Source organism: Puccinia triticina, chromosome 16A, assembly GCF_026914185.1.
Source record: "Puccinia triticina chromosome 16A, complete sequence".
Classification (NCBI taxonomy): Eukaryota; Fungi; Basidiomycota; class Pucciniomycetes; order Pucciniales; family Pucciniaceae; genus Puccinia; species Puccinia triticina.
The window spans coordinates 1,061,756-1,072,522 of record NC_070573.1 but is presented as its reverse complement, the minus strand read 5'-3'; the positions used below and the strand labels follow the sequence as shown (position 1 = coordinate 1,072,522).

General features: G+C 48.2%; 2 protein-coding genes across 2 annotated transcripts; one reads left to right on the top strand and one right to left on the bottom strand.

The window, feature by feature from the left end:
* Positions 1 to 5,586: 5,586 nt before the first annotated feature.
* PtA15_16A123 (uncharacterized protein) lies at positions 5,587 to 6,634 on the bottom strand (the record flags this gene model as incomplete). Its single annotated transcript, XM_053163782.1, has 5 exons — positions 5,587 to 5,655; positions 5,734 to 5,823; positions 5,892 to 6,164; positions 6,234 to 6,321; positions 6,444 to 6,634. The coding sequence occupies 5 exons, from the start codon at positions 6,632 to 6,634 to the stop codon at positions 5,587 to 5,589; spliced, it is 711 nt and encodes a 236-aa protein (XP_053027772.1).
* A 1,689-nt stretch (positions 6,635 to 8,323) lies between these two features.
* Positions 8,324 to 8,646, top strand: PtA15_16A122 (uncharacterized protein; the record flags this gene model as incomplete). Its single annotated transcript, XM_053163781.1, has 2 exons — positions 8,324 to 8,561; positions 8,642 to 8,646. 2 exons carry the CDS (start codon positions 8,324 to 8,326, stop codon positions 8,644 to 8,646), a joined length of 243 nt encoding a protein of 80 aa, XP_053027771.1.
* Positions 8,647 to 10,767: the final 2,121 nt, after the last annotated feature.

Here is a 10,767-nt window from a genome sequence, read left to right as displayed (position 1 = left end):
TGGCGCGAGTTTTGACTCGCAGCTGTTGCAAACTACAGCTGATGTGTAAAAGCTTGATGTTTTCCGCGCGTTTTCATTTTTTTTTCCGACCCAATTTTTTTTTTTCACCCCCGAACATTTTTTCCCCCGGCGCGGAAGCCCTGGTCACCCCCGGCCTCCTCAGCTCACCAACAACCCCGGCCGCAAACCAATCGATACCACCAAACAACGATTTTGGTTTGGCTACCACAATGGAGGACGGTATGTATTTTTATTATTTTTTCTTCTTATCTTTGATCTGTTCCATTTATGTACTAATCATCTTTTTTTTTCTTCAGACTATTCCAACCTCATCGATCAAAGCAGGTCGCTAGACGATATCGATGAGTGGTTGTTTGGCCCGAAAAGTCCGAAGGCTCCGTCCCCAGCCACTGATCCCTCAAGCACATCCAAAAGCCCTTCAGTAACAGTTTTTGGCACGGAAAGCCACGCCCGGTCCCTTGTGGGTAGCATCAAAAAGTTTGCCCGCCATCTCCGAAGGCGCCGAGAACACACCCGATAAAGTGACTTTGTACTGTTTGTATCCCGTCGTTCCTGCTTCATTTCCTTTGTTCTCTCTATCTCTCGCTCTAACTCCCCCAAGAATGTGAAGTATTATTTTTTTCCGCCAGAAATGAAAATTTTCACACAATTTTTGGGGACTGTTGCGAGTGAGGTTCAAGTTCCAAATGGCAACTTGAGAGCACACTTTTCATAGGGTTTGGCCACCTGTTTTGCCGAGATTACTTCAGATCATAGCTCCACAATCATTTGAGTCCAAATAAAATTGTGTTTATCAATTGAAAGATGGATCAATTGATTGCCACATGTTTTTTTTATTAGAAAATCACAACTTAAATCAGAGAGCATCAAAATGAAATCAGGCTGTTTTGGCAAATGATTGTAGTAGGAGATGTTAACTTTGAATGTATTACAGATTAATGGACAAAATAACCCGCGCCAAGAAAAAGTTTGCGAGTCAAGTCGGCTGTAAAAACAAAATTAACAAAAGCTTCAATGACCTCGTAGTCCTCCTTGCCACCCGTAAGTAGATCCTCGTTGCGTTGCAAAGCCGACTTATAAACCGCAAAGATCGGCAGATCGACCAACGAGCTCCTCACTCCAACGGGCACACTGCAGCCTCCCTTGAGTCGACGAAGTAAGGCTCGTTCCGCTTCACAGCTGAATGCCGTCCGCCAATCTTCCAAGCTCTTCACCAACCTTTGTACCGTCATCGCCCGCTCCCTCAAAATTGTCTCCTCCACCGTTTCATTCAGCTTGATCTTGGGTGGCGTTCGGATCTCGATGCCAATTGCTCCTTGGCCAACGGCATGGTACAGATCCGGTGGCTCCAAGTAAGACGTGATTCGTTCGGATAGACCTATCCTCTTCAATCCAGCTACTGCCAAGATGATTCCCGTGTAAGGTGAATCTGGAGCATCAAGTTTTCTAAAGTGTGTTTGGAGATTACCCCGCTGTAATCATTTTGACAAACCATGATTAGTTACAAAAATAGGTTCCATTGTAAAATTTGATACTGACTATATCTTGAAAGGCCAGATTGGGAAACTGACGGCGAAGTTGGGCGACCCTCCTGACACTCGAAGTGCCGATGATCGAGCCGGCAGGTAGTTGAGAGAGGTTGCTGAATGGTAGCCCGTTGCAAATGATGGGTTACCAGGGCTTCCGCGCCGGGGGAAAAGATTAGTACATAAATGGAACAGATCAAAGATAAGAAGAAAAAATAATAAAAATACATACCGTCCTCCATTGTGGTAGCCAAACCAAAATCGTTGTTTGGTGGTATCGATTGGTTTGCGGCCGGGGTTGTTGGTGAGCTGAGGAGGCCGGGGGTGACCAGGGCTTCCGCGCCGGGGGAAAAAATGTTTGGGGGTGAAAAAAAAAAAATTGGGTTGGAAAAAAAAATGAAAACGCGCGAAAAACAGCAAGCTTTTACACATCAGCTGTAACTTAGCGACAGCGATTCAGCCGTATTGGTTCGGCTTGCGCGGGGTGGAGCTGAGTGGTGGGCGCGGGAAATGGCAGTTAGCTTCGAGCTAACCGTCACTAAATGTAGTGACGGTTAGCTGAAATTCAAGCTTCTCACTAATTTAGCTTGGGCTTAGCTACACCCGGTGTGGTTGAGATTGGTGGCTAAACTAGCTAATTTCGAGCTAAACTAGTCACCGGTAAGGATGCTCTTATAATTTGTTTGACCACTAATACAACAACTGTATATGAAGTTTTTTATGTATAATGATTGATGGCAAGGAGCTGAATACAATTGCAATTATATTCTGCTAAAATATGTACGGGCTAACTTAACACAACAACTTCTTCAGAGGGCCTGGTGCAGCCTGGCTGACGCGGAGCACCCCTTGCAAAGAGAGCCTCTTCGGAGGCTCGCTTCGCCTCCTTCGGAGGGTCCCTGCGTGTTTCACCGCTAAGTTGTTATCTTTTTTTTTTTTGAAATAATGGAAATCAAATAAAATGTTGGCAAGATTAGTTGGTGTTGTCAGATGAGGAAAAGAGAGCATGTTTCTTTGTTCGTAATTGAATGTCAGAAAAAGAGATCAAGAAGTACATCTGACCTTCGAGTATTCCGGCTGAACGGGGAGAATCAATTTGATGGACGATTTCTGTTCATGCAATTTGTCGACAAGCAGTTCTTTTTGATTGTGATTTTTAGATGTTGCAAAGGATTGATCAAAGTTTGGTTGTTCTGAAGTAGAATGTCAACAATAATAACCAACTCAGTCGGCAGTGCTTGTCTCTAAACCTCGTCTCAGAGGATTTTGATAAGGAAGTTTGATGCCTATCATTGGAGAAGAATGCAAGCAGTGTGTCAGTTGTGCAGTGCAAGATATTTTTGGGGGGAGAGCGCCGTCATGGAGGCACTAATGTGCTTGGCAGGCCTCAAAAGGAGAATGTTGATGTGGGGCGCAGGGAAAAGGATAAGGCAAGGAAGTACTATTGTAGGCGTGATGAAGTGAGATAGGATTGATGAGTAGCACTTGGAGAAAGATCCTATTCCGGAAACACCATCATTTTACCAGTCTTATCAAAAGGTAACCTCAGTTTCCCATTTTTGGGGGGACGTGTGAGGTGATTAGGGCAGTGAGATGCAATTAAAACCCGGGTGAGGAAAGCCAAGATGTAGGCTCCAATGGGATTGGCAGCCTTGGACAGCACAGAAGTTGGGAGGCAGCGGAGGATATATCATGATTTAACAAGATGCAAAAGGAAATAATGATGATTTTTTCAGCTGTTGTAAGCGGTTTGAATTGTATGAATTTGGAAGGCAGACAATGGGGGAAAAGGAGAAAGTTGATGTGTACGCGGGTAGAGGGAGGGGAAAAGGAAAAAAAAATCCGGACGGGATGAAATGAGTTTTGGGGCAAAAGTATAAAGGCACACAGCCTCTAGACGATTGCAGGTCATTGCTTGGCTCTTGCTCAGCGCCAATTGCTTAAAGAGCCAAGCAATCCAGGACATTTAGTACCTGTATGTAGTCTGTTGGGATCGGAGGGGGAGGAATGCTGCCAAAAAAGATTTGGGGGCGGGTGTCGGTCCGCTTAATGTTAAACCGCTAATAGGAGGAAACTCATCTTCCCGGGTTTTGCAACCGTCCTCAAAATGGCAATACACGGATGAACTTGGTATCCCGGGACACGCTCTCAGTATCCCGGAATTGACGATATAGGAGGAAATTAGTCATTTGCAGCAGGCAACGATACGGCCGAGAGCGGCATATGAGTACACAAGGTGCCGAAGTCGGCATAACAATGAATGAAGCAAGGACCAATAGCGGCGGATATAGGAATAGATAAGGCCGAGAGTCTTACCTTAAGCGGAATGCAAGGAGCGACTTCCTGATCCGGAAGGCTTCACAACCGGAAATAGGAGGGAAAGATAAAAAAAGCGTTGATTAGATGAGGATTTGGGCCACAGTATAAAAGGACACGGCTTGTACACAATTCAAGGTCATCGCTTGGCTCCTGCTTGGCGCCAATTGCTTAAGGAGCCAAGCGATCCAGGACAATCGGGACCTGTAGTTAATTGCAAAGTCAGGGGGGGGCGGGATGCTGCCAATTTTTTTTTTGGTGGGCGCGTCGGTCCGCTTAATGTTAAACCATTAATTAATTGCCTTGGCCCGTTTGGCTGTGACACAGACAAAGCTTGTTTCTTGCACGCGGAGAAAATACATTTTTTTCCCCTGAATCAATTTGAAAAAGCATCCTCAACATGTTGACTCTTCCTGCTTTGACCGGACAAGAGGCTTAGCAGCTGGGCTCATTTGCAAGTCTCTCCTTAGGGGGCGCTTCGAACTCAGGAGGAAGCTGGGTTCTACTGCTTCTGCATACACCAAAAATGTACAGTGCATACACAGCGGGTCGAACCCGACACCCCGGGGGCGGCTTCCGGAGTGTTGCCGGGACCCTGCAAGATCGGAATGCCCGGAGGGCGCTTGGTAACTTACCGCCCTAGTGACGCCCTGATGGGGCGCATTGGGGGCGAGTCTAATGGTCCCAGGAGCGCCCCGCCGGGTCGCCCATGATGTGTTTCTCACTTTGAGGGGCGCAACTGTGACGCCACCCAGAGCCAGCTCCGCTGGGCCGAGAGGGAGCCCCGAGGCCAGCGAAGCCAAAAATATGGCTACTGCGGGGCTCAAACCACCTAGTCTGTGGTCCGAAACAATCAAGAGGCCGCTCCTAACAGCTACACTACACACACTACAGGCAAACAGGTGATGTTCCTGCACGCAGCGTCACCTGCGCAGTGACTGCGGCCACCAAAATTAGGTGACGCTGTGCGCGGGAGCGACAGCTGTCTGCCTGTAGTGACAGCTACTTCGATGGAGGTCGACTGTAATTCAAGGGTTCATAACGGACTTCCCTGTGTTTTGCAACACTTTTGGGGAAAAATCATGACAAGTCAAAAAAAAAGTCAAAAAAAAAAAGTTCAAAAAAAAATTGTTTTCTCGGGCTCTCACGTGGCAGAGCATCTTTTGAGGTGGTTGTGAGAAGAAAAAAAAAATGAAACAAATGATGCGAGAGGCCTCGGCGACCTGCATCGAGGCCGTGTTGTTGACTCGCGGTGGTCACAAGGTGATCGTTAGGCCGTACCTGAGGCTGTGGGGGGTGGAAATCCCTTGCGGGTCAGGAACGCCCTTGGGGCGCTTCGGCGGTTTGCAGGGCCCCGAGGGCGCAACAGCCCGACCGCCGCCGGGGCAGCGACCAGGTCGCCCCCAGGCCGGCACCGGCCTCCGAGGCGTACCGAGGGCACACCAGTGTCGCCACCGGCCCCGGGGGCGAGCCTGGGTAGCCCTGGGTGCGTTCAGGGAGCGCTCACTGTTGGGGCGCGAGTGTGGCGTTTTGGGGGCGCGCAAGTGGCGCTTTGAGGCTGTGACACCCGCGGGGCGCGCCGCCAATTCTCGATTCGCCCCGCTGTGTACATGATGGGGCCACGTCAAGCCGGCCATCTTCAGCCAAAGTTGAGATATGTATTATTTTACGAAGGCGTTGTTACAAAGAGGGCTAGTGCAATATGTACAAGAAGGCTCAAAGGCTAAGGTTTCCGGAACTCGGACAAGACGGGATAGATGTTGTTAAAGGCTTGGTAGATTTCCTCGCGCACCTAGACCACCAAAACGAAAGTGTCAGTTCAAAGTGCAAAGATCTGATAAATATGTACACTGCGTCAAAAACGACTAACCTTGGCACCGGTCAGGACAATTTTTCCCGAGACGAATATCAGCAGAACCACCTTTGGCTTGACCATGCGATAGATAAGCCCAGGAAAGAGCTGTACGCCAGGGCTTAGCAGATGATCTCAAGAGAGCTCAATCAAGAGGCAAACCACAGATGACTAACCTCGGGCTCATACGATGAGAAGTGCCCGTGGTTGTAGGCAAGACCCTCCAACCGGATTGGAAAGCGAACGTCGCAACTTCCAACAATGTTTTGAATCTTGAATTCGGTGAACTTAGCCTCGAAGCCAAGCTTCTGGACAATGCGGGCATACTTCCGAGCTGCTAGCCTTGAGTCGTCTTCAGACTTTGCACCGGTGACCACCATCTTTCCTGAAGCAAAGATCAATGCCGTTGTTTTGGGCTCTCGGATCCGCATGATGACGGCAGCAAAACGCTATTGGAAGGGGGCACGGGGGTGTTAATATGAAACGAGGCTTGGTTGGCAACACCAACTAGAAGGCACCTTTGGATTATATTCCGCATTTCGAGCATGAAGAGCAATAGTTTTGAGATCAAGCCGACATTCGAGATTGACCGTGGCAACAATGTTTCTGTTCAGCGTATCGGGGGTAGTGGGGAACACAAAGGCTAGGAGATTAGCAATCGTCAATTGTGCGAGAGCAAAACCGAGTGGGAGCGCAGACCGATTCTCATCTCATCAGCGATGACTCACTGAAGGGTAGGTACAATCCCTTGGACATTGGTGATGATACCCTTAGGATCATCGGGGTGATGAGAGGTCTGAGAGGCTTCCTGTGCAACGGGGTGAGATAAGGTTTGCTGGTCGGGGGAGATAGAGCCAGCGTTATGATGAAGGGAGGCAGAAGCGGGTGGGCCAGGCAGGACAAAGGTAGACTGGGCCATAGTTTCAACTGATGGCTGTGTAGGGGTGCCTGTAGGAAGGATAGGTGGCACAGGTGGAGGTAGACGACGAGAAGGTGTTCCAACTCAATGGACGCGGGGCAAGAAAGGGGGATGTTTAGTTGAGGGCAAGGGGTGGCTAAGGTGATCTATGTATCAGGATACTGGATGGAGGGAACCACTTTAGCGGGTGAGGAGGTTTTTCTGGAGCAGATCGTGGGGTGGGGGCAGAGGCCGGCCGAGCCAGAAATCGGATCAGCCTTTATACCGTTTCAGGCGAGCCCTAACCCTGAGCTCGTGCGTCCATGCGCGATGTCGACCCACAAGCTTAAGCGGCCTCGCTGCGCCACGCACCAGCTCATCCTCCACGTCGCCCGTCGACCAGGCCGGTACAAGCTACGTAAATACATATTCATGCACTTATAGAGTGTATCTCCCCACGGCAAAACCTGGCGAAACCTGGCAAAACCCGGTTGCCGCGGTGGAGTTCATCAGCCCCGCGTGGGGGTATGTACATACAGGAGATGATCTTCTTGAGTGCCTCTCGAGTGCCTGGAGCCTGAGGCGGTTGGGTCCTCTGCACCAGAACCGCACCGTTGACCTCTTGTCCAGCGAAGGCAGTTACTGACTGGCTGAGCCTGATCACTCAGTTCAGAGCACGGAGAGACTGGGATAATCAAATGAGTTTAGACTGACACTCGAACCTCGATGATGCATTCGGCCAGAGAAAGAACACAGATCCAGGGCATCATCACCATCCATCCCATATTTATAATTCGTTACACTACAATTCATACCCGCGGGTTGCGAAGAGAAAAAGCCCAAGTGCGGAAAAACGGCAACTTCCAAGGGTGAGTGGTGACTGAAGAAACTTCCAAACGCTCGCTGTTTATCTGCTTGTTTCTAAACACAACTGCCACGGAGTCCTGGTCGTGGAAGCGGGAAGACGCGATCTTAACTAAGTTCCTCCCCCGCCTGAGGCTTCCTCCGGCGAGTTAAGTTCGGGGAAGACGCCAGTCTCAGGTGTCCGCAACCTGAAGTTAAAGGCCATGTAGCTCAGCCAGTGCTCCACATTGCTGCCTCAGCAATGCCAACTGATCAGCGAAGGTACATTTGGAGGTATGAAGGAATCACGGGAAAAGTAGCTTCTGTGACAGCGGTTGAGTTGATGGGGGCCGGGTGGCTAGATAGGCCACCAGCGCAACCTATCCTAAACCCAGAGGGGCGCTGCCAACTAGATGCACGTCGCGTGTCCACAGCGGTGTTGATGATTACGTTAAGTACATCGTCTTGACTATAAGGCAAGATGATTCGAAGGGCAGTTGACGAGTTAGCGGCAAGCGCTGAGTCCTGATCATTAGCCGATAATCTGCTCCCTCCTTGCTTCCATAGCCAGTTCGCTCCCCTACAGTAATTCAAAAACTCCATGGAGACCACAGTGAATTTTTCTTATGGGCGAAAATAGGCCAAGATGATTAGAAACTCCATGGTTGTAGGCCAACTTTATCGGAGGGACTTGACTCATTAGTCTTGAACTGTCTTGAACGTCTATTTAAGTATAAACTTCGGGTTGTATGCGGTGTGTGAGCGGGGGAAGGTTCGAAGGCATCGTTCATTCAGATTTCATCCTGGTTCCGGCGGCGCCGGGCTCTCTCCGGCACTCACAGGCACCACGTCCCAGAAAAAATACGAATGTCAGCACGACAGACCCAACCGGTAGCCAACCCTCATGTCAAGATCTCGCCCTCTCATGGCCTCGCGACTATCGCCGGATTGGATGAGGAGATGAAGATCACCATGCTTGGCGCCGGTCAAGAGGTCGGTCGAAGTTGTTGCGTGATCGAGTACAAGTCCACGACAGTTGTTGGTGATACTGGTATTCACCCAGCCTTTAGTGGGATGGCAGCCCTCCCGTTCATCGATGAGTTAGGTACGTTTGTCATCCTGTCCCCTATCTCAGGAATTCAAGAAAACGACCTGCTGATGGTATGTTGTGCAATTTTTAACCAGATTGATTGGAGCTCGGCCCTAATCACACAGTCAGTCCCATTACCTGGCTATCCATTACTACAATTTGGTGCCATTGCTGGCTAGGAAAATCCATGCCGCATCAGTAACTTATATTATGGAAAACGTGAGTATCGATCTCCTCTCTTTTTTCTTCCTCTAGCCTATTACCCTCTTATTTCAGCCGATCCCTGAAAAACATCCATGGAAAAGCGCACTCATTGAAATACTCTTTTACCACTCCGACTGCTCGTACCGTCTCGACGGCTCCGCGCTACTTCAATGTTCCTGGGACCGATTCACACAACCGGTCACGGTTTGAAAAAACAATACCGCGTCACTTTCGTTGCTTCCCGTGTTGATCTCCAACGCATCAGACCAACTTCAAGGAAGGCCATGGCAAAGTATATTTCCGCGCTTGGAGTTGATTTTCGATCAGTATATCATCTCATGGAGGCTCTACTTTGGATAGGTGTTTATGACCCACCCCACAAAAGCTGTCTACAGATTCGTGATGCAAGATTTTGTGAGGATGAGGTTAGACTGATTCCTCATTCATCCACTCGGCCCTCATGGTTTTCTACTTGGCTAACGTAACTCGTAACACGTTGAGTTGACGCGCTCTTTTTTTTTTGCCTGCAGTACAATTGGGACGGACAGTGAATTATTCAATGAGGAACAGATGATCGCATCTTATGATGTGAGTTCTTACTATATTATTCTACACCAGATTTATATCAAAATAAGTTTATCTGTATTGGTGTGTTTCTTCATTGCGAACAGTCGATCAATGGCATTGAGTATCACCAAGAAATTTCACTTGGTTCCCTATGATTGACCTCGTATCCCGCTGGGCACGTTCTCGGTGCAGCGATGTTTTTGATCGAAATTAGCGGGATTAGGGTTTTATATACAGGGGACTACTCCACTGAAGAAGATCGTCATCTCATTCCAGCACGGGTCCCAAATTGAAATGACAAGCCCGATGTTATGATCTGTGAATCAACCTATGGGGTGCAGAGCCTTGAACCCCGATTCGAGAAAGAAGAAAGATTTACAAGTACGTCCAGTGAAGTTGACTTTTTCCTTTACAATCTCAAAGTCTTCAAAATAAATTCTTTGCGAATCGTGAATCATGAACTGCCTTCTGACCACTGGAAACTATCACTCAGCGCTGGTTCAAAGTATTCTCAAGCGAGGGGGTCGAGTTTTGATGCCTGTCTTTGCGCTGGGAAGAGCAATCTTGTCTGATAGTCATCATTACCATCATCATCCTAAATCTTCGACAAACATCAAGATAAATGAGATCTGCTCATCATGAAGAAACACATATATCTCTTTCGTGAGGATTCAAGTTGACAATCATACATCATACATGCTGAATATTAATTCTAACATCGCTATTCTGGGGCGGAAGAGGGCCCAATAGATTGAATCAATGTTAAAGCTGGAGAGATCCGAATTGCCTTACCTGTCAAAAAACTTGGATACTTCATTTTGTCTGGTTTTGTCATTGAATTAATTGAGCCATATGATGCCTAAATTTATGCTGCTGCCAAAAGGGCCTTCCTGAATCCTTCAATGAAATTTGAATCTTTCCCAGATGTTCAGCAAGGATAAATATGATCTTTGCATCCACAGGCGTGTAAAGAAATATTCCTAGACCGTGACAGCTCAGAACAAAGGCTTGTCTTGCTATATACGCAAGCCATCGCGCAATTGCAACAATCAGCCTCAGTAGCCCAGTGGTAGAGCGTTTGCCTAGTATCTGCTAGCAAAAGGTCCAGTGTTCGACTCACTGTTGAGGCAATTCTTTTTCATCTTCAGGTGTCCGGCCGGAATCATCATGCATGGAATCATATAAAGCGATGAAAATGTTCAAGAAGTATGTTAGGCTTTCGGAGCTGGTTTAATCCTTACATCTTGCTAGGCGCCAACACTCGTTAACATTTTGGCGTACTATGGTGTAACAGCGTACACCCTGCCCTTGTGGAAACAGAGCTTGATAGATGTGATTTTAGACGTTGGGGATTCTGCCAAAACTGTATGCTCTGCCTAGCCCCATACTTTTTGGTCAGACAAACAAAATTACGGGGTCCAAGTTTTCTCCTAAACACGGTAGATGAATT